Source organism: Sphaeramia orbicularis, chromosome 11, assembly GCF_902148855.1.
Source record: "Sphaeramia orbicularis chromosome 11, fSphaOr1.1, whole genome shotgun sequence".
NCBI classification, from domain to species: domain Eukaryota; kingdom Metazoa; phylum Chordata; class Actinopteri; order Kurtiformes; family Apogonidae; genus Sphaeramia; species Sphaeramia orbicularis.
This window is the reverse complement of record NC_043967.1, coordinates 40,461,898-40,486,606: the sequence shown is the minus strand read 5'-3', so window position 1 is coordinate 40,486,606 and position 24,709 is coordinate 40,461,898. Positions and strand designations below refer to the sequence as shown.

General features: G+C 37.0%; 1 protein-coding gene across 1 annotated transcript; it reads right to left on the bottom strand.

Annotated features, from left to right (window-relative positions):
• Nucleotides 1-409: 409 nt before the first annotated feature.
• tmem170b (transmembrane protein 170B) lies at nucleotides 410-20,529 on the bottom strand. The gene is made up of 3 exons (XM_030147465.1): nucleotides 20,127-20,529; nucleotides 8,163-8,333; nucleotides 410-2,809 (listed from the first exon to the last, which is right to left on the bottom strand). Exons 1-3 carry the CDS (start codon nucleotides 20,287-20,289, stop codon nucleotides 2,679-2,681), a joined length of 465 nt encoding a protein of 154 aa, XP_030003325.1. The 5' UTR covers nucleotides 20,290-20,529; the 3' UTR covers nucleotides 410-2,678.
• Nucleotides 20,530-24,709: the final 4,180 nt, after the last annotated feature.

Below are 24,709 nucleotides of genomic sequence, written 5' to 3'. Positions count from 1 at the left end.
TCCTTGGTAAGATTTGGATTTTTTCCAGTATAATCACTTGATTGACCGTTTAATGCCGTTTCATAGTGTTATAGACGGCACTTCTGCAGTTTGATAGCCGTAAAGGTCATGCAACAGAGATGGTTACGGCTGCAGACGGCATGATGAATACTTTTGGAAACAAAGTTGTCGCATCTGCTTATAGCGGCATTGATGACTGCTGATGATGTAACAGGTCTGGAAGGGTTGTCTCATTTCACAGGGGGATGTTTCAACCCCTAACCCTTGCAACTCTGTTTCAAGGGGTAGTGCCAAGCGCAAGGGCCAAGGGGGAGGGCTAAGGGGTGAATTGGGATTGGGCCTAAGACTCAGTCAAGTCACTTTCAGACAATGCAAACTATTCTGTTTGTTAGTGATGCACTGTTCTTTCAACCTGAAAGAGGAAAACAAGAGGCCAAAGATAAACTCAGACTCCGGATTAGATCTTCATAATAGTCAGACTCCTTATTTTTACCTTTGCACTATGGTATTTCCAACCTATATGAACTGTCTTTATTGCTACTTGTCCTGATTTCTTCTATTCCTGTGTACAGCGAGAGCAAAGAAAAAACAAAAAACAAACTACACTTCCTTATATGTGTACATACTGATCAATAATGAAGGGCTTTTTTAGGGTGTCTCTTTAATTTCAGTGTTTTTTCTAAGTTATTGTCACTTTTTGAATGACTTCTATAATTATAGTGTCTGGTCCCAGGATCTGTTATCTCTATGTGTTCCAAAAGTCTGAAGAGAACTGGGAAAAAAAAACCCCAAATAAATAAAATTTCTTTCTCCACTGTCTGGAACAAACTACAAAAGGATCTAAAAATGAAGGAGCTGCTCTCTTTAAATACTGTACATTCAAAGTTAATTTAAATGAATAGGAAAAGTCAATCTGGGTGTAGATGTTTTTCTGACTGAATCAGGTTCTGCTTTGAGATGCTTTTAAGGAACATTCTTATATACTTGTGATACCTTTTCAAGTATTGGTGGTGTTCTATATGTATGTTTTTAGTTATGGTGGTGTTTTATGGATGGTTTTAGTGTGGATGTATGGCTGAAATTTCTACTTTCTGTAACTTCTGTTGCTGCGGTCTTCACCAGGAATCTGAATGAATCATTTTTTCCTGGTTAAATAAAGGTAATAAGAATAAGAATAAGAATAAGAATAAGAATAAGAATATGAATAAGAATAAGAATAAGAATAATATTTTTCTCACTGTGTCCTCCCTGTATGTATGTGGAATGTCTTTCAATAACATGGCTAGAAGCCCAAGGCATTGTGGGACAATAAAATGAAACATGAGTCTTTTTAATTACATGTATGTGTAGCACAAGCCTATTAAGTCCTTAAGTAGCACTATTTTACCATGAATTATCGGTAAAGTGATAATATTTTCAAGCTAATAAACATGCCTTATTGTGCCTCAAGTTCAAATTGATTTAATTTTGTGGTTTGTTGATAATATTGTTGATCAAGAAATAAAAAGACAGATATAGAACAATAAGAAGACTACCATAGTTATTTTCTTTTGTCCAGTATGTTAAGCCTTATCAGAAGTCATTATTATTATGTTTGCATTGAAACACTTCAATATTTAGCATTATTTTTCAGGAGACAAAGCTCCCAGCATTGTCAGTCATTTTTATTTTCCATAAGTGATAGAAAATAAGTGACTTTTAACAGATGACTGACTCTGAGTTTGATCTAAGCCAGAGTCAGAGTGTGTCTGAAACTGCCTCCAGGTCCTGCATCAAACTGAACCTCTCTGAGGATTCTCTCATCACAGCCGTTCTCTGTTGGTTTTAACCTCAGTCTGACCTCTTATTGGCACACAATAAATCAGCATTTAGACAACGAAACTAAACTTCGCACTGATGCTGGTTTTCTCCTCCACATCTACCGATCTCAGACCTCGAACACAGTGGGCATTTCCACCGTTTACAAAGTGCAGAACTCAAAGCTGCACCCAAAGCTGGACTCTGCAGCCGCTAAGCCGGTGAAGAGAAAGGAATGATCATCTGCACGTCGTGAAGACCTTGTTGATGAGGATGGCCTTAATACTGAAAAAATACTGTTTTTGCTGATGAACATTATTGTGGTTATTTCTCCCTAAACACTCCTTGATGCTCAGCTTTTGCTCTAACGCGGCTCCTATAATGCATTTTGATCACAAGATGACGGGTCATTATTACAGGTTTTCGCTGATGTTTCACTTTGCTGTTAAAAAAAACAAACAAAAAAAACAGAGGTTTTCTCCCTTAAGTGCAACAGAAAGCCTTCGAGAGTCAGTGGCCACAAAGGCATCTGGATGTCCCAGAGAAGGCTGTTGGCACAAAATACTGATTTAACTCTGAAAAAACCTGAAACATGGCTTTTCAGTTCAGAAGCTGAGGATGGCGCCATCTCCACGCCGTCCGCCTAGTGCTGCTCGTCACACGTGAAGACAACCTTTCTGCATTGAGTTCCCTCTGAAGTGCAGTGAAGGGGCTCCTGTGATTGTGGCAGTAACAGAGCAGAAACACTAGGGGGCTCTCTCCTGCATCCAGCCCCAAAAAATGGTCCAGAGTATTTCTGCCTCGTCTCCTTCCACAAACCCTTTAAGTGTCAGTCTTGGTCTGGTCTCGGCGTCTGTCCTTCAAATGGTCGAGGGTTTGTTTCACAGAGTGGCCAGGATGCGTGAGAAGGAGATGATGACAGACAAGGTGGTCTGGCCCACGCCGAACACCAGGGCCTCCAGTGGAGCCATGTCCTTCCCTGCGACACGGTACACCCCTGCCACCGCTGCACCTGAGGGACAAAAACACACACATGGATTCAGGTGCAGGTTCAGGTCTAGGTCCAGGTCCAGGTCCAGGTCCAAGTCCTGGTCCTGGTCCTGGTCCAGGTCCGGGTTCAGGTTAACCCTTTCATGCATAGTGGTCACTCCAGTGGACAGTTCCTCTCCAGCTGTTCTCTTGTATATTCATGGGTTTTGTTGTTTTAGTTCCATATCAACCAACACCATGGACGCTTATGCATCATCCCATACACTGACATTCATACCAGTACTGTAACTTTCCTGTTCTTTTATCTAAATCATTTGCTAATTGTTATTAGACTGTAATTTACAGAGTTTTTTGTTTTTTGTTTGTTTTTTTTTGCATATTCTCTGAGTGACTAACTAGTATTATAGTATGTTCAAATGTGAGAAAACATCAGATTAGTAGCATTAACCTCCTGAGACCCAGGAAAGTGAAAATATTAGCTTTTTTCCATTAAACAATTATCTTGATTGGAAACTGCATAATACAACAGGTTTTTTTTTGTTTATTTTTTCAAAAACATTTTATTTATTTATTTATTTATTTTATGGAGTGTCCTTTGCAACGGACAGCATTTTTTAAGTGAAACTTTCACACTTTTGTCCCCTACAGAGGACACAAATGTATTGCTGGGTCTCAGGAGGATAAAAATGTTTTTATTTCATAGTTTTTACACAGTATGTCAGTAAATGCATGTTTCTTTACTTCAAAAATTAAACGCATTGTGTTCAACTGAGTGGACATTTTTGTAGTGCCATGAAAAATATGTTCATAAAAAAAAAAAAAATCAATCACATTGTTTTTTTTATACCTAAAGAAGAATAAAAACACTCAGGAAAAAAATCTTGATTAAGGTTCTAATAATTCATGCATGAAAGGGTTAAAGTTATTTTATTTACACCCATAGGTAGATTACTCTGCACTTTACTTGTCATATTGCACTTTTTTTATACTTATATTACATATATGTAGTGTCTGTCTGTCTGTCTGTCTGTCTGTCTGTCTATCTATCTTTTTGACAGTTCTCAAAACATAATGACATGTAACATGAAACCAAGACTATAGACATGATATAATAAAAGTTGTACAAGGTCCACCAGTCAGTACATATCAGATAAGTGATCAATAGGTCAATAAAAGCATGATTGTGATCAAAGATAAACCTTTGGACTGAGAGCAGGGTTAAAAGAAATTTGCAGAAGTTAAAAACCAATAAAAAGTTTAAACGTTTAAACATTGGATGTTCAGAGGCTCCGTAGTTACCATGGAAACACCGTCATCTTCTACAACATTGATTCACCAGTAAAACCCATGGAGTTGGATCAATGACGGTGGATGGACGTACTTCTTTTATGTTCAGTTATGGATAGATTTGCTGAAAAAGTCACGTTTTCTCTGTTTTGATATAATAACCTTTGAATTTACTCTGAGTTTTCATGAACATCTACTTCAGGGGTGTCAAACTCATTTTCTTCCGGGGGCCACATTCAGCCCAATTCAATCTGAAGTGGGCCAGACCAGTGAAATACTAGCATGATAGCTAATAAATAATGACAACTCCAAATTGTTTTAGAGCAAAAAATAACATTCAATTATGCCAATATTTACATTTACAAACTATCAAAAAAAAAAAGGATGTGAGTAACCTGGAAAAAAACAGAATCTGAAATATAAGTACAATTTTATCAATATTATGCCTGGACTTATCATTTATACATATGCACAAAACATTTAGTAACAGGCAGAAAATTGTTAAAATTGCACTTAATTTTCTTCATTTTGTTCAAGTTATTCACATGTTATTGTTAAAGCATAGTTTGTTAATGTAAACATTTTCATAATTTAATGTTTTTTGCACTGAATCAAAGAGAAAAAATTGGTGTTGTCATTATTTATAGGTTATTATGATATTATTTTTGCCATAACTTGCACTTTGCAAATTCATCCCACGGGCCGGACTGGAACCTATGGCAGGCCGGTTTTGGCCCCCAGGCTGCATGTTTGACACCTGTGATCTACTTGATCAGCTAAGTAAAATATAGGGAAAAAAATCTATGATTTACACTGAAAAATGCAAAATACAGAGGACAATATAAGAATAAATGGTGATAAATGGCTTAAGAAAGGTTAAATAGAGAGAAAACTTCATTTGGAAACTGCTAGAAAAGTAGCCCTGGGTCTTTATGGGTTAATTAAAAGTGTCTTTGTGAGTTTTCCTCCTCAGTAAGCATATCTTTAGTTTTTGTATGTGTAGTTGCAGGTAGGATTCCTCTCACCACTGATCAAAATCATCGTTTACTACACCGTGGCTGCTCTCACCATCCTGGGGGAGACCACCATGAGCATGAATACACACCCAGAGTAAACAGATGGGCAGGAACACACACACACACACCCACACACACACACCCACACACACACACACACACACACATCTGTCTGTCAGGGTCTGTCAGTATTATCACAGATTGCCTGTTCACAATGAGGACAAACACATCCTTCCGCATCTTTTGTACCCATCAGCCCCCCACCGGGAGTCAAATATTCTGCACAAAGGCCGGAGTCGTTTAGTGTTTGAATATTAAAAGACAGGAGGCGTTCATGTGTGGCCGCAGACAGCTCTTGGGGACATTATTCCATAAACCAGACACATACTGCGTTGATGCTCTTCCCGCAACAGTTTGTCACACTTTCCCTTAGAATACGTTGTTTGGGCCATCGTCATGGAAACACAGCAACAGGCCATTTTTTTTTTTTTTTTTATGAATCTCTAGTCTCATCGTGGCACTGAACAAAACTCAGAGATAATATTGTTTTTAACACAACACAACATTTCCTTTACTTCTCAGCTGGGATTGTTGATTTCTTCTGCTTGACCACATGTTGACTTTTACCCAGACAACAGTAGAGTACACATGCAGGGTGTGTGTGTGGGTGGGGGGGCGTTCACAGTCGATACGTCTGCTCCCTCTGATTGCTACACATTAATAATAAAGTGTCTTTCTATTTTTGGGGGCCCACTTGCATCTGTGATGGAGAGTGATTCATTCAGTGAGCTCCTGCCCAGTACTCAGAGCAGTTTAGGTCTATTTACTGGCCTTGTGATCACACTGATATAATGGGTAAGACAAAGTAGGGCTTAACCCTTTAACCCCTGATGTGTCTCTGCTGAGCGTTCGGAATATGTGACTTATTTTACATATTCGTAAAAATTCAACCATTTGCTCAATAGGAAACATTTCAAAACGTGCCGATAGAACAGACTGTGTTCTTTCCATAGATATCTGAGCATGCTCAGTGCACCCCTCCCCGCCTGTGTAATGGAGGTCAAAACACAGAGCGGTGAGTGAGATCGACTCGCTATAAAAATAGATGTTTTTTTTTTTTTTTACACCGTTTTCGTTGTCCTTTTTTGTTTTCACTGTTGTTTGTAGTGTTGTTGTGATTTTCCTTTTTTTATTGTGTTTTTACCGAGTTTTTGACTGTGTAACTGCTCTTTGGAGTTCAAACAGGTACTAAAAAGCAGCTGGAGTGTTTTCTTTCTTTCTTTCTATCTATCTATCTAAAATATGACTTTTTCATTAAATCATGTGTTCTTTCTTTCTTTCTTTCTTTCTTTCTTTCTTTCTTTCTTTCTATCTATCTATCTATCTAAAATATGACTTTTTCATTAAATCATGTGTTCTTTCTTTCTTTCTTTCTGTCTGTCTGTCTGTCTGTCTATCTAAAATGACTTTTTCATTAAATCATGTGTTCTTTCTTTCTTTCTTTCTTTCTTTCTGTCTGTCTGTCTGTCTGTCTGTCTGTCTGTCTATCTAAAATGACTTTTTCATTAAATCATGTGTTCTTTCTTTCTTTCTTTCTATCTATCTAAAATATGACTTTTTCATTAAATCATGTGTTCTTTCTTCTTTCTTTCTTTCTATCTAAATATTACTTTTTCATTAAATCATATGTTCTTTCTTTCTTTCTTTCTTTCTTTCTGTCTGTCTGTCTGTCTGTCTGTCTGTCTATCTAAAATGACTTTTTCATTAAATCATGTGTTCTTTCTTTCTTTCTTTCTATCTATCTAAAATATGACTTTTTCATTAAATCATGTGTTCTTTCTTTCTTTCTTTCTATCTAAAATATTACTTTTTCATTAAATCATATGTTCTTTCTTTCTTTCTTTCTTTCTTTCTTTCTTTCTTTCTATCGATCTATCTATCTAAAATATGACTTTTTCATTAAATCATGTGTTCTTTCTTTCTTTCTATCTATCTATCTATCTATCTATCTATCTATCTATCTATCTATCTATCTATTATCTATCGAAAATATGACTTTTTCATTAAATCATGTGTTCTTTCTTTCTTTCTTTCTGTCTGTCTGTCTGTCTGTCTATCTAAAATATGACTTTTTCATTAAATCATGTGTTCTTTCTTTCTTTCTTTCTATCTAAAATATTACTTTTTCATTAAATCATATGTTCTTTCTTTCTTTCTTTCTTTCGATCTATCTATCTAAAATATGACTTTTTCATTAAATCATGTGTTCTTTGTTTCTATCTAAAATATGACTTTTTCATTAAATCATGTGTTCTTTCTTTCTGTCTTTCTTTCTTTCTTTCTTTCTTTCTTTCTTTCTTTCTTTCTTTCTTTCTTTCTATCTATCTATCTATCTATCTAAAATATGACTTTTTCATTAAATCATGTGTTTCTTTCTTTCTTTCTTTCTAAAATATGACTTTTTCATTAAATCATGTGTTCTTTCTTTCTTTCTTTCTATCGATCTATCTATCTAAAATATGACTTTTTCATTAAATCATGTGTTCTTTCTTTCTTTCTTTCTTTCTTTCTTTCTTTCTTTCTATCTATCTATCTATCTAAAATATGACTTTTTCATTAAATCATGTGTTCTTTCTTTCTTTCTATCTAAAATATGACTTTTTCATTAAATCATGTGTTCTTTCTATCTATCTATCTATCTATCTATCTATCTATCTATCTATCTATCTATCTATCTATCTATCTATCTATCTATCTAAAATATGACTTTTTCATTCAATCATGTGTTGTTTTGTTCCTGTAGATACTGTTAAAGCTTTCAGTGCTACATAAGTAGAGGACAAGCACAGACTCTAAAATCTTTCCCTCCTTTCCTCTCACTCTTCTCACGTCTTCCTGTCAACTCTCGTCTTCTTCAAGACTTAACCCATACACATGCCCTCTCTTTCTTCCCCGTCACCTCCCGTCTTCTTCAGGTTGACTGGATACTGAGGTCGTTCTAAAATAGGATTAACCCCCCCCTCCAAAAAAAAAAAAAAAAAAACACACACAGAGCTGAATGAGTGGACTTACTGGTGATGACGCCTCCGGAGAGCGAGGCCAGGAAGCCCACGCTGACCAGCACCAGGGTGATGAGGCGGCCCCTCTTGTGGCGCTGCAGCATGACTAACATGAGCAGCCCCACAGCTCCGTGGACAAAGAGCGAGGAGAAGAGACACCACAGAAACACCCAGTACCACATCTCTGAGGGGGAGAGAGACAAAACACAGCGCAGACAGGACGCTTGATCAGAAACAGCCCAGAGAACACACACGTCCAAACACAAAATCTAACGAAACACATTTACTCAACCACTTTAGCAGAGTTTTTAGACATTTTGCATTTTGATATATTATATAATAACATTTTTAGTCAATCACTTCAACCAAACAGCTGGAGTTACTAGTTACAATTTATACAGATTACATGACTTAACTTATATAAAATGGAATTACCTTACTCTTAAAGGCCTAAACCTATTTATGTGACTACTTCTGAATGAAGCTTTCCAGAGTGATCACAGTTTATTCTAATATTAATCTCTGCATTTTGCATTTTTCAGTAAAATTTAGGTATTTTCCTACAGTTCATTTACTGATTGATTGGATTTTCAAAAAGCGCTGAATAAATTAAAGGGTGAGAAAACTGAAGAAAAAGTGACTTCTGCAAGTTAAGTCAGTGAAGTTAACTAATCATCAAACTAAGTCAAAGTGGAAGCCATGTTTTTCTTTTTTTTATGTCATTGGAGTTATTATTTTTTTATAGTTAGTTAAGGTTTATTTCAACCACATAGAATCATCAGATAACAAAGAACCATACAACATTGTCAAGCAAAAATTTTTTGGCTCTCGAAAAGGAGTGGGAAGAAGTATAACTTATAAACTCCCACCCTCTTTTTTACAAACCAATAAATTAATTCCGCTTCCTTTGCTTTGTTAGTACACTTTTTTCCTATATATTTTTTACAATAACACAAAGCATCCATACAAATCATTCACATACACATTTTTTAGTCACCTCACACACAATCAGATTTACATAATCAACCTTTTTTTTCTTTTTAATGTAAACTGTAAAGTTTATAAGCTAATATTCTTAGTCAAAGTCATTATTTACAGTTTTGGTGCATAATAGCCATGGGGAACTATCAGCGCCACATTGTTCTGATACCATTTGTAATACAGTCTGGAGCAAGACATAAAGCAAAGTACAAACATAAATATATTTAAAAGAAGGTTGTTTTTTTTTTAATAGGTATATGGAAGATGAGGAATAAAAACAGTATTGTCCCAAATACCATTCGTGATTTCTTGGAATTAAGAAAAAGTAATTAGAATTTCAGAGATTTTCATATTTGTGAATGGACTAAAGTGAGGACAAATGTGAAGTCTAGGGTGTGAAATTATGGAATGGACCTGATGATGCATTTAAGTTATTCACTCCTTTGGCGAAGTAAAAAAAAAAAAAAAAGAAAAAAAGAAAAAAAAGTGCCTTACGTTTAAAATTATTTAGGAATGTTGAATTGAGATGGTAGATATGGTTTTGTTGTTGATTTTTTTCTGTTCATGGTGTGAATGCTCGATGCTTGATGCTGTTCACATTTAATTTAATATAAGCAGTGTATCAGGTGAAAAGGATAGGCAAAAAAAATAAAAACCAAAAAAAAAAAAAAAAAACACAACGTATTCATTCATAAAATGTTGCATTAAACCACTTCACCATCTAATATACTTCTAGGTAAAAATGACCAAAAATAGTGAAAAATGCGAGTTTTTTTTATCTTGAGCTAAAAGATGATGTCTTTAAAAGCCATATTTAACAAGAATAAGCTAAATAAATTGGCGATGATCACAAAAACTACTGATATTTTTGCTGTTTTGTTCGATGTCTTAAAACTGACAAAAACCTTAGCCAAATAGAAATTCAATTATCTGATTTATGATTCTGTCACTCTGAACTCATGTCATGCTGTCATGTTTTCTGTTGGCAGATTTCCCAATGCGTTTTACAGATTTATGTGTTAAAATCCTCCGAAGATAACATATTGCTGCAACAGATCGGGATGCAGAGAAACTGTAGGAGCTGCAAACACCCGTGAATTGAGGGAGGATTTCAATCTACAGCAGCAGCGGCGGTCTAAGTCAGGGCTCATCGAGAAGGCAACGGAGCAAGGAAATGGATTTGAGGTGAGATGTATAAAACAGCTTAGACTGAGACTTTAGAAGAACTGCGACAAGCAACACATAAAGCTGTAAAAGGATAATTGTGTCCGAAACAATAGCTTACAGTCGTCTATTGTGAGCGTTCAAGGCCTGGTGGAGGATTCACTGGACTAAAGATAAGCAATTTACTGAATCACTAACTATAGTTTATGCTCTGCTCTTTCAGTTGAAGGATAAAAAATAAAAAAAATGCTGAATTTGTTCAATTCCCAAGATTGCCAACAATCATCTAGCTATGCACTGAAAACCTAAACAACTGATATCTCTGAGAAACAGCGCTGAGTAGTACTTTACAAAAGTAACGCATTACAGTAACAGATTACTTTTGCTGTAATGTAGAAGTGTAAGGCATTTCGAATCAATTTTCAGTAATATTTTAGTCAGTACGTGTTCAATAGCGATTGCGTTACAACACACTTTTCGCCCATAATTTAATTGCTCAAATGAAAAAGAGAAAAAAAAAACAGGTGTCAAACATGCGGCCCGGGGGCCAAATCCGGCCCGCCAAAGGGTCCAATACAGCCTGTGGGATGAATTTGTGAAAAATTGCAAAAATTACACTTTAGATATTAACAATCAGTGCTGTCAAAATCATTTTAATTCAGGTTCCATATACAGTCACATACAGTCCAATTAGATTTCAAGTGGGTCAGGCCAGTAAAATATTATCATAATAAGCTATCAATAATGACAACCCCAAATTTTCTCTTTGTTTTTTTGGTGTAAAAAGTAAAATTACAAGAAAATGTTTACATTACCAAACTATACTTTCATAAAAAAAAAAAAAAAAAAAGTGAATAACCTGAACAAATATGAACAAATGGAAATGTCTTGAGTAAAGTTAATGCAATTTTACCAATATTCTGCCTGTTACTAAATATTTTTTGCAATTGTAATGCACATGTGTAAATGATAAACTGATAAACCGAGGCAGAATATTGTTAAAATTGTACTTGTTTTTCTTGAGACAATTCAAATTGTTCATGTTATTCAAATTTTTAAGCAAACTTCATAGATGTAAACCTGATCATAATAGAATTTACTTTTTTCACTGTTATTATTTTACTGGTCCGGTCCACTGGAGATCAAATTGGGCTGAATGTGGAACTGAACTAAAATGAGTTTGACACCCCTGTCTTAAGGAATCAAAAATGCCTCTAAAGTTCTATTTCCTGTTGGTGTTCAACCAATGGGTGAAGACAGTAGAGGACAGTCCATTGTCCACATGGACGTATGTTCATGATTAACCCTTACCCTGCTTTACAGAAGCTAGTTAGCATTAGCATGATCCCTGTGATCAGCAATGACAAGGTAAGCTAACGTTTCTAGGACTAGTTAGAATTCTTTATCAATTGTGGATATATTTAACGGCATCCTTGGCGCTGTGCCCCCTGTTTGCACATGAAAAATGTTGAAAAAAATCCAAGTGTTTCTGCTGGGATTCAAACATCATAGATCGTAGCATTATTTTCAGAGCTATCCAACCACATGTACTTCAGAGTGCAAATTTATGCGTCCCAAGCCTCTCCTATCTCTGGTATTGGGAGGGGGCACACACCATTTGTGACAAGAGTCTGTGTGTAACTCCAAAGTAATACAAGAGTCATGTAACCCATTACAATTCTGAGACAGTAATATTGTAAGGTCTCCAGGTGCTTGTACTAATACTTAAAGGTTAACTGTGTATACCAGGGGTGTCAAACTCATTTTAGTTCAGGGGCCACATTAAGCCAAATTTGATCTGCAGTGGGCCGAACCAGTGAAATAATAACATAATAACATATAAATAATGTCAACTCCAAACTTTCCTCTGTGTTTTAGAGCGAAAAAAGTAAAATTATGCAATGGAAATGTTTACATTTACCAACTATCCTTTAAAACATTGTGAATAACATGAACAAATTGAAATTTCTTAAGAAAACTAAGTGCAATTTTAACAATATTATGTCTCAGTTTATCATTTACACATGTTCATTACAATGTATAGATCCCAGTGGATCAACAAATGCACAAAACATGTAATAACAGGCAGAATATTGTTAAAATTACACTTCAGACATTTCAAAATGTTCATATTTGTTGCGGCTATTCGTGTTTTTGTGAAAAGTTAGTTTGTTATAGTGTAAATACAGTAAAGTGACATAAAAATGTTTACATTTAAAAAGGGAAAAATGTGGAGTTGTGAGTATTTATAGGTTGTTATGATAGTATTTGACTGATCCGACCCACTGCAGATTGAATTGGTCTGTATGTGGAACCTGAACCAAAATGATTAATATCTTCAGTGTAATTTTTGCATTTCACAAATTCATCCCATGGGCCAGACTGGACCCTTTGGCAGGCTGGGTTTGGCCCCCGGGCCACATGTTTGAGACCTGTGGTGTATACTGTACATGTGAACTAATGCTATGTAATGTGTGTGTAAACTAATACTATGTACTGTGTGGGTGTAGCCCTAATTTTTTAAATATTTCTAATTTTATGAATGCTGGTACTTTACATCTTACCCAGGGACAATAGTTGAAAAATAGCTTTCATTAATGTGTACTGTCCCTGCTGAATAAATAAACAAAAAAATAAATAAGGTAAGGAATTACTTTTAAATAACAGTAATAAGTAATATTTAATGTATTACAGTTTGGAAGTAACTTGCATGACGCTGCTGAGAAAACATATCACGCATCTACATTCCTATAATGTCCAGACTGTGCTGCATTAATAACTGGTTTTATGAGGGAAAGTAAACAGCTTTACAGAAAAGCGAGGCTGGACGAGAGGTCAGCCCCGTTGGAAATCTCTCATCCTCTCTCTCGGTTTGTGTTTTTCTGTCTCAGCTTTGCATAAAAAGCTTTGACACCAGTGAGGGGCCTCGCTTGGACCCACTGGCACCGTGGGAGCGAGGAGGAGCCAGCTGGCCATGAGATTATTCTAGAGAAAGAAAAGAAATCAACTGAGGAAAGGGAATAAGAATGACGGATCCAAAGCAAAAGAACGCTGTGAAAAGGACCGAGTGTGTTTTGTTTGGGTAATGGAATATAAACAGGAAACGCGACATTGTTGTGTGGCATAAACATTTGTAGACTGGATTTTCTCGAGGCAAACTTCGGCCTGAGGGAGCTGTTTAGCATATCCGTTTAACCTCGTTGCAGCACAGCCGACTGAGCGCCTACATCTGCGTATTGATCGGCCAATCAGCCGTCAGGCAGAGCAGAGAGAGATGTGACAGGACGGTAACACAACAGCTCTTTGTCCTGCATGACTGAGAGCAGCACAGTGAGATCACACCGCCATGCTGTCAGCCTGGAAACATCTATCACCGTCCCAACAGCCGGCGAGGATGGAGGAGATGTCTCAGATGGGACAGGGACACGGCGGACACAAAAAAATGAGACAGGAAGTTCAGATAGATGTTTGAGGAGTGATGAGTAACAGTATCCGAGGTCATCTTTCTTCTTCCCGATAGACAGGAACAAGTCTTTACTGGAAGTCTGTGATTGGACACTGTGGCTGATCCAGATCCGAAATCACATCACGTAACGCCGAAGAGACGACAAATACCAAGACAGCCAAGAAAAGTTTTTAGCGTTAACAAAAACGAACTGCCGACAAAAGTAAATGAGGCCTTGTCGAAACTGACGAAAACTATCTATTTCATTTTCATTTTAACAAAGTTTTCCATTAATAGACGTCTTTTCAAAAAAACGCGTCTGTTCACATAAAACCATTGAAAACATGGTAGAATACAGTGATGGAACAAATTTTTGAACACCCCATTTGTGATATATTGCATAAATCTTAAGTCCTTGAACTCTGCTAAGTATTGTGTTATTCTATAAACCCACATGCTCCCTTCTGCACACCAAGTCCTGCAAGTAATACATTTTTTCGCCCTTTTTTCTGTGGAGCAAAAAACTAAAATAAAATGTAGGCAGACTTCAGACAATTACCTTATTCATCAACTGACTGAAATGTTAAATATTTGACTCTGCACACATATTCTTAATTACCGTTCATATTCGTATTGATTTTAGATGTGTGTTTGGAGATAGCAGGAGTGTCCCATTTCAGATTAATTATGTCTATTTTACATTTTATTACCTATTTACCCAATCTCACCCATGACAATTAACTTTTGCACTTGAACTGCCAACGGGTCAAATTTGCCCATAGCTATTTTTCATTAGTGCATTAGTGTGTTTTAATAAATTGACTTTTCCTAAAAATTTTGTAGTGCTACATTCTCTACTATTCAATACAGTAAAGGTAATTCCATGGGCAGATATACCTGTCTCTATACCTATCTAATATCCTGGGGTGCCATAAACGGGGGTTAAACATGCCAAATTCATGGGGCCCGGCATTTCTGGGTGGCCCATAGAGCAGTGGAGGGGGCCCAGTGGATACAGGTTAAAAGTTGTGAAAATTTTGTGTAAGGTCTGCTGTATAATAGAGGCACAGAAGCCAGGAGTCGGACGTTGAAAGCATGTTAAGTTTTTTTTTTTTTTAATTGATTTATTTTGAATATGGATATGATACGAGCTTCCAGATTACTACTACTTGACTTCTTTGCACAACATAATATAGAAATGAAAATTCAAGGAAGCATAAAATAATGATACACGCAAAAAGAAAAGAAAGAAAAAAAAGTTATATTTGAAAAGGAGTGAGAAGAAGCATAGCTTATTAGCTCTCACCCCTTTGTTTCACGCCAGCGTTAGTTACGTTAATTATGGAGCGCATCCCCATGTATACAGGGTGTCACATAAGTCTCCATACACAGGAGACATAATACATTCCATACATATATGGTTCTAACATGTAGTTCTTTATATTTCTTCTTTATAGTTCTTCAGCAGTGGAGGACACACATTGAAATGTGTTCCTGACAAAATGGCAGTCATATAGAGCATATTATATAAATAAAAATGGTTTATGTCAAGAAACGTTTATTTTTCCTATGTATGGAGACTTATGGGACACCCTGTATAACTGCTGCCCCTACCCCAGGTACATAACCCTCCCAACACACACACACACTCTGCTCCGACAAATCAATAAGATACAGAATTTTATAAAAGAGCACATATCATTTAGCTTTCGTGGGGCCCACAATTGTTAGCAGCACCCCAGCTTATATCTCTTACTATACCTACAACAGTCACTGGTTCAAATTTACTGCTATAGAAATATGTTGATTTTTGCATTATTTACAGAAAAACTGTTCAGATTTTTAGCTAGCAGCATTAGTTCAAATGTGGTCACAATGACATAAAGTCATTTATGACAGTTTACAATGGAAAAGAGTAAGAGATTAAGAGATATTTTCCTCTAATATCCATTTTTACTGTCATTTTAGACTGATTAGTATTGATGTCTATGGAAAGTGACGAGTGTTAAAGATACTTTAATTATAAACTAGAGAACTAAAGCACAGGGCAACGTGATATCATGAATTCCGTACAGATAAAACGCCACTTTTAATTGCCGTGTCATCTGTACACATTATAAGCTTTTCCATGTGTATGTTCATGCCGCGTCACATACCATGCGATTAGCGGTTAGGGTTAGGTGTTAGGGTTAGGTTTATGGTTAGGGTTAGCGGTTACTGATATGTAAACTGGAGATCTTGACACGTGATCAAATGGCGTTGAATAACACACGAAAGGATGAAAATGCATACGTATAGCCCGCCAAATGCTGTAAGATACAACGTGATTTCATGAGATCAGTCTGCACAGGGGATGATTATGACTTCATACAAAGGTAGAGGACATTTTTGCAGACTAAAAATGGTATATGGGTAAATTTGACCTGTGTGATTATCGTAGGTATGTAGCAACTTCAGATATTTCTAGTGTTAGCCCAAAGCTAACACTAAAACAAATCTAAAACTAAGCATTTTCAAACTAAACACAACCAGCATTATAATATAGCAATAGTCATTTCACCTCTAAGATTTTGCTTGATGATCACCGAAGTTATTCTGTGTTTATTACTTTAGTAAACATGTGATATTGGTGCATTATTACCTATTTATTGCTCATCTATTACTACGTAAAAACATCAACAACAAAACTTACTGCATCTCTTCACATATAGTAATGATGAATTCATAAATAGAGCGTTTACAGAGGGATTTCTGTTGTAATTCTTAAACGATTACACGCTTGATTTAACATTTTAATATAACAACTACAGAGTGGGAGAGAGGGATCATTTGTAGGGTAAAATGTTTCAGTAAATAGACATGGCTTCTTATTTAGTCAGGCTGATAAGAATTCATCTTGGCAGGTGTTTTTTTTTTTTTTTAGTCCGGCAGATGTTGGCAGGTGAGGTGAACATTAATTTCATGGGACAGCAGAGCAGGTGGTCACAGCTCAGAAAGCACACCTACGGGGTAAGAGATCTGCGTCACCCAAGTACTGTGTCATGTTCCAGAGATATCGGCAAACACGGACACAGTATTAACTTCTGCTAATCTGCAACTGCAGGCCGAGGTCTGTCAGCACGGACGGCTTTACAGCTCGACAGCAGAGCATAAAAACAGGAGGGACTCCAACATGTGGGTCTTTGATAAGAGGTCAGAGCGTTTGGATGAGCGCAGAGGCTGCTGCAGAGACAAAGACAGTCAAAGGGGAAAGGACCTAAAAGATGGACCTCCACGGGACAACTACCTTCAAACACCAGGAGGAAAAGTGTGAAGCCAAATGTGTTTCTCATTATATTATATTTGCAACACTTAACCGTCAATAAAGGGGAGTTAAAACTAACACTTTAACAGTATTTTGTGGTTCAACTACTTAACACTTCAACACCTACAACTATTATTGTGGTGACTACATTTCACCTTTCCTACATGATTTATCACCATCAGTAATGATATTATTGTCTGCATTTTGCATTTTTTCACTGAAAAATCTGGTATTTTCTTATATTTAATGAACTGATCATGTGGATATTCATAAAAGTTCAGAGTAAATTCAAAGGTTACATAAAAAAGTGACTTTTTCAGCAAAATATATCATTAACTGAATGTAAAACAAGTATCTACAAAGACTGTCAAACTACAAGAGTTTCATTGGTGAATTAATGTCGGCAAAGACAAGAGTAAATGTCCAAAAAAGACATCTAATCCTGTTGAAAGGCTGAGAAACGGCATTTTACCTGTAGAATAAATGGTTCAGAAGTGAAGAAAGAAAGACAGAAAGACAGACAGAAAGACAGACAGACAGACAGATACATACATACTTCGGGTCATCTGGACCCACTGGAGGCTAAAGTTTGACATAAACAGAATGAATGGAGCAGTTGTGGTGTGTGAGGATTCAGTTCGTGCCACATGACATGACAAGCCAATACATTTTTAGGTGATAGATAGTTCCCTGCTGCGTGGGGGCACAGACCAACACACTGTGATATATAGATTCGCATTTTTTCCATGTGTACAGTTCGACTGGTTTCAAGCTCAGAGACTTGCAATACTTGAAGTTTTGTTCTAACTTCAAAACAGTGGCATTTTTGATGACGTGACTTTTTTCTATTTCATTTTATGATGTATGTCATGTTTTTTTTTTTTTTAGTATTCTGAAGAAACTAGACTGCATTTCTCCATATGTTGGCATCACTGTTCAGTTCCCTCCAGTGTGAAGTATTCAGTAGCTGTCAACTTATTCTGTTAACAATAGCCTAAACCTAAAAACCAAAAGTTACTGCATAGACAAAAAACAGGGGATAATGGTGCTTTACAGCTGCAAACCCCGGAGCAAGCATGTTCCTTTCATAGCTTCTGAAGTTAAACTGCTGCAAGTGCACAAATCATAAACAGGAAACTCATTTGTTTAAGCAGCTCCCTAGGGTTTCAGAGAAAGGGGAAATGGGCTGACATGTCTTAAAAGTTGACATCTGCTTCTGGAGTCCGCTGCTCTTGTTTAAAACTCGCACACACTCCCCCTGACCTTATCTAATATCTCTGAGGCCATTTTTCACCTGGCTGAGTGAACTATGAGGCTGAGGGATCAGATGGCAGTTTCATGAACCCTGCTCACCAAAGTCTGGGCGTCAGCTCGTCACAGTTCTCTATTTGCTGCTGTGGCTCAGCTTCCGCAAACTTGTCCGTGCGCTGCAGCTTCCTGCTGAGTCAGCATGATTAACTACCTCTTTTTCTCCATCTGCTTGATGTATTTCTCAACACAGGATGTCAGCTGTGTTTCATAAGTTGGATCAGTGCCAGGTCAGCTATGACCGCATGTCCACTTCTGCTGCTTCATTCTCACTCTGAAGATGAGAATTCAAGTTTTATCTTTAATCTTATGTTTATACGACAGAACAGTCTTGTTATCCCTGTATACACCACTTTCTACTAATCGGTCGTGTTTTACATAACTCTTAGTAATTGCAGTTTTGAACAGATGGTGGCGAGTGATTTCGTTGTGTCAAGTTCTTCTGAAGAGCCTGTCGGTGGAACAAAGATAACATGCCCACACACAGTCCACTATTTTATATCTGGCTTATCATGAACCTTTACTTTTACCTGATTAATACTGTATCTGCTTCAAGCATTACCAGTCATATCGATGTGACAGTAATGAAGAACAAAAGCTACTAAGGAGCATTTCATCTGCAAAAAAAATCTACATTAAAGCAAAATCTGACAGATGAATGAATAGTCCATCATGAAACCAGCAGATAACACAATAATATCAATGCAGAAGTGTATTGAGCAGGCATTGATGTGAGTGGCTGGAGTCTAGACCAGACAGGCATCCTGCCCACAGAGTTGAGGATGCTGACTCTAATTGCTTCTTGATTACAGGACTGCAAGACAAAAAAGGAGGAGGATGAGAGAGGGGGGGTCATTCACTACCAACCAAGATGAATTCACGCAGGAGAAAAATGAACCCTTTCATGCATGAATTATGAGAACCTTAATCAAGATTTTTTTTTTTTCCTGAGTGTTTTTATTCCTCTTTAGGCATGAAAAAAGCAATGTGATTGATTTTTTTTTTTTTAAATCAACCTGTTTTTCATGGAGTTACAAAAATGTCCACTCAGCTACACCATGAATTTCATTCTTGAAGCAAATAAACATGTATTTAAAACCCAATATCATAAAGTGATATGAAAACAGTGAAATTAAACCATGTTTAATGCAGCTAATCTGATGTTTTCTCACATTTTAACATATTCTAATACTAGTTATTACTCACTTCATGGAGATAATATGCAAAAAAAAATAAATATTAACAATTGATTTCCACTCAAGAACCAATCAAGAATTGCAAAGTTACAATAATGGTATGAATTGCAGTTTATGAGATGATGCATAAGTGTCCACTGTGTTGGCTGATATGGAACTAAAACAACAAAACCCATGAATATACAAGAGAACAGCTGTAGAGTAACTGTCCACTGGAGTGACCACTATGCATGAAAAGGTTAATTAGCTGCAAGTTGTGATGTTCATGTCACTCATTAACTCTCCACGCGTGGACAGACAGAGGAGTGGCATTTTTGTTGTGGCCCTTTCGAGGTATCCTGTTCTCCTGCAATTAGTGAGCAGCTGGTGGGGCTGGACTGGACCAGACGCACCTTTATTATAAGAGGTCTGCTCAGAGGATACCTTTATTGTTATTAAAAATGGACGCACAAAGATGCAGCAGTATCCTCATTAAGCCTGTCCAACTCTAATGGTGATGACTTCAGAGTGAACACACACACATGCACATACACACACACATATAACAGCAGAAGAACGGTACCTTCCCTTTTTGCATACCTGTGAAGTGCTGCAGAGTCGTGCCTTGCACCCAAAGGCTCAGCACTTGCTGCACCGACAGATTAACAGAATAATCCCTGTTCGTTGTCATGTTTCTGCCGCCGCCGCCCGGGTTCGCACCCCTCTTTATCGAATAGCTGTACTTGGCTTTAGACGAAGGCATGGAGGAGACCGGGGTGGCATGGGATGAGAGGCGGCTCTCCCCGGCGCGGCTCGCCTCTACCGGTGCCTCTGCTTCGGCTTGACGTCCGTCTCCGCTCCGGGAAGGAAAGGGCCGCTGGTTGGTCGGTTCATCCTCGGTGGTGTCGGCGGCTGTTTGGAGGCCATGATGGGGATGGCAGCGAGAGCGCAGGCAGGCAGACGCACGGGTCGGCTCGTCCTACATCGGCTAGCCCTGCTACATAACCCTTAAAGGGCCAGTCGCCTCTTTTTTTTTTTGTGACGGTTTACGGTGACATATCTCCGGGATACTGAAGGCGCTTTATGAATGGGGAACAAAAGGCAGCACAGTGGCGTTTGCGCAGAAAACGTGCGTAATTGCGCGGATACAACACAGAACTGCACACAGACTATAAATCAAATCAAATGTACTGACACACTTAGATCATTCCTTCTTATTTGATTCTCTAAGCTCCATCATTATCTGTTGATGATGCCAAACAACATGGTTGCTAGGCGACACATCCGAGCCGTTTATCTGTTGCTACTACTTTAACACATGTAGGAGGTTTATCCTGGACCCACTGGAGGTTTATCCTGGACCTACTCAATCCATATAATTCGTGTAATATTGATTTCATATTAACGGAAATAGTAAAACAGTGAGTGAACACAAAGTGACGATTTGTGTCGTTAAGCTACTACCGGGGCGTTGCCCATGACGACGGGTGGAGGCAGGAGCTTTCCATGGTGCTGATTCGCTCCTGCCACGTCACCCCAAAACGCCTGATAAAATAATAAATAATAGGATGGCTATGAGTAATTCACAAAGGAATGCGTGGAAGTAGCATGTTTTCTTGAAAAAAATACACGAATAGCAGCCCTAAAAATCTGAAATAGAGCAAAATATTGAAGTGGATTACAACTTTTAGGATGAGGATGACTAGAATATACACTTAAATGCTTGTTACATGTATTTTCTTTGAGCATCTACCTCAGAAAAACAGTGAGAATTAAATTGCTCTGTCAACCCCAGATGGATTAAAAAAGAACCTGAGAACAGATGAAAGCTATTTTAAATAGTGTGAAGCTTTACACTTATCTGACATCGTCTCCTCATAGGGCTGAGTGTGAGAAAAAAAAAAAAAAAAACACTAGTTGAAGTAGAGGGAGGGAGGGAAGGAACCTGTTATGTAGACACCAAATGTTCTGGCTCATTTCTCTAAGGAGTGCAGTATTTTAAGAATTGTCCCAGTTCAGAGGTATGAGGGCGAGGAAACATCTAACATTTGATATCTTTGGAGTCTGTAGATTTTTGTTTAAATGCAAATGTAAGAGGGCAACAAAGAGGGAGTCACAGGCTGATGGATCCATGCTCTTCATATGCATGATAATATTATGCAATGTAAGTTAAAACTCCCCCTAATAATAATGCAATGCTTGTCAATATATTTCAATACCGAATACACAGCTGACTGTTTGAAAGAAAAAAAAAAGAAAAATGCTATCTGAAGTGCTGTGAAGTGACATTTCCGCAGTGCACTACTAATATTATACAAACCGGCCATAACAATACAACCACTGACATGTGAAGGCAAGGCAAGGTAAGTTTATTTATATAGCACATTTCAGTAACAAGGCACTTCAAGGTGCTTCACACAGGACATTGAAATACAACGACAGGGAAAAAGAAACACATTTAAAACATTATATAAGAAATATGTAAAAGGTGATTAAAAACAGCAAGTACGAAAACGACACATAAAATCCAAAAATATAAAAACCCTTATATTAAAGTAAGAGTTGCAGTGCAGAGTTTCGAAAGTGGTAATATTGTTGATTATCAGTCATCTTAGGTGGCACATGAACATTTAGTCCTTGAATGCGCAAAGTTAATAATCTGTGAGAGTCTGACAAGGACTTAAGTGTGATGATCAAATGTGTGAGTAGAGCATCTCCAGACTGGAGGCCTTGTTGGGTGTCCCTGGTCTGCATTACTTGGCAACTACCAAAAGTGCTCTAAGGAAGGACAACTGTATCTAAGCCCAGTCAAGCATCTTGGGGAGTATTGCATCATTACCAACCGCCTAATGTTGTGTAGGTGTCCTTTTGCCAACATCTAGCCTCTATAATATCTCTGAAGTTGTCTGTATGATCTAGCATTAAGACATCAGCCATAGATGCTTTAACCCTATAACGCCAAACATATCGTATTTGCTCCATGAGTTTTGAAGCCCTCTACATGATCAGTGTGATACTGTTTTTTTTCTTGAAAAACCTGATGTATACAATTAGATACATACAACAGATAGATAATCCACCAGGGGGGGAGGAATTTGTTCACCAGAAGCCTTTCCAGTGACATTACAAGATTGTCAGGAGGCAGAACTTTGCCAATTTTCAAAAGGAATTACCAATTTTTTTTAGACATGTTACTGTTATATTATGTTTTTGTTTGTTCAGAAATAATAATATTTGAGCATTGAGACCCAGTGTATCAAATATGATACAAAATTGAAAATTATACATGCAAATTGATATTTGACACATTTTTTTTGGTTGTTCAGAAGGACCAATAAAGGCTCCAGTTTCAAAGAAGTGGAATTTTTCAGTCAGTGATCTAAAGGTTCAGGCTTTACAGGGACAACCCTCTATAGGACTCACAGAAATACTCTGAAATTCAACATTTCAATTTTAGTGTGTTATTGGAGGACCTAACAAGACTTTATTACTTTTGTGAAATAAAATTTTTAAAATTCAGGTTGAAAATCAAGGTCAGTGAAGTTACCATATTTGGTTCCTTACCCGTAAGTGACAAAAAAAAAAAAAAAAAAAAAAAAAAAATCAAGGAAGTAAATACAAGAAAGGCATTTTGCAACATTAGAACATCACTTTTAGAGCATTAGAATGACATAAGTGCTGAAGCAGACACCTGTCCACATCCACATTATCCCTTTAAACATCGTTCCTTGCATTAGTACCATTACTTCATGGTACCTAACAAAGCAGGTACACTCACTGTTCATGCAGAGGTGGACCTTACAGACCCTGGAGACCACATTTGACCTGAGATTGTTGACTCACTGTCCTCACTGTAACTGTTGCTGCCACTGTCTTGTAATGTGTGTGGAAATTACCAAAAAGAGTGATTTGCCTGATTAAGGGTTAAGTTCATGGGGCACATCTCACAGATACTGAATTGCACTGAAAATATCCAACAAAATAAAAATGGAAAACTCAAATATCCTACATTAAACTACTTTTGGTCATTCTAATCACAGCAGACTAGTACCACCCAACAAGACCTGCAGTCTGGAGATGCTTTGACCCACTAATCACCATTACCACATGGACCTTGTCAAAGTCACTTTTATTCTGCCCGATTTGCTGTTTCTGACAAATTAATATCAAGGATTAAATGTTCACTTCACTTACTGCCTCATGTACACCACCCACTGAAAGGCTCACCTGTCAGAGGTCATAATATTATGGCTGATCAGTGAATTACACAATGATATCCATTTGCTAAAACACAGGTTTATGCTCAGATACATTCAACCAAAACCGAGCATTAGTTTTCTTTCATCTGGTCCTTGAGTAATATGTAAAATACACGCTGAAAACCATGCATGTGATCCTACACACTATATATATACTGTATGTCAGTTATATAACAGTTCTCCAAAGCATAATGAGCACAAGCATAAAGAAGCCTTTAAAAGGACTTATGTCTCTCTACTGTAATTGTTGCTTTGTATTTAAATATTCTGCATAGATTTTAATGCATTCATGTCCTCCTCTGCATGTTGTGTCGGTGTTTTCTTTCTTCCCTTATTATTTCTGAGTTTAGATGCTTTTTTTTTCTTTAAAAGGTCATCAGTGTTCCTTTTACAACTTCCTATTTTTTTTTTATTAGTTTGCACAGTTAAAGAGCAGCAAAACAGCCATAATGAAGGTTAATGTTTGGTGTCCTGAGAAAATGTCAGTTGACTATTTTTCACTATATGCATGGACGAAAGCTTCATAAACACCAAAACATGAACAAAAAAAGTAATTAGATGCTTAACGTGCATTTTTTTTGATTATTCAAGAAACTACCTACAGTATTTTTTCTGTTTGTCTTTCATGCATTTTCTTCTTATTGTAGTGTTTTATTGTATTTTTGTTTTTTTATGGAATTAATTGTTTTTTGTGCACGCCTTTTATCATTTTTTTTTTTTAAATGTGCTTTATAAATAAATTGGACTGGAATTAAAAGTCTGTTGTAATTTAGCTTTGCACAAAATTACATTGTTTGTAGAAAATGAGAGCAGGTCGAAGTGTCAAGAATGCAGACCTCAGTTAATATAAGAAAACTTATTTATGTTAGGAATGTACTTGTACTTTTTCATATCACAGCCTTGGCATATTCTCCACCAGTCTAC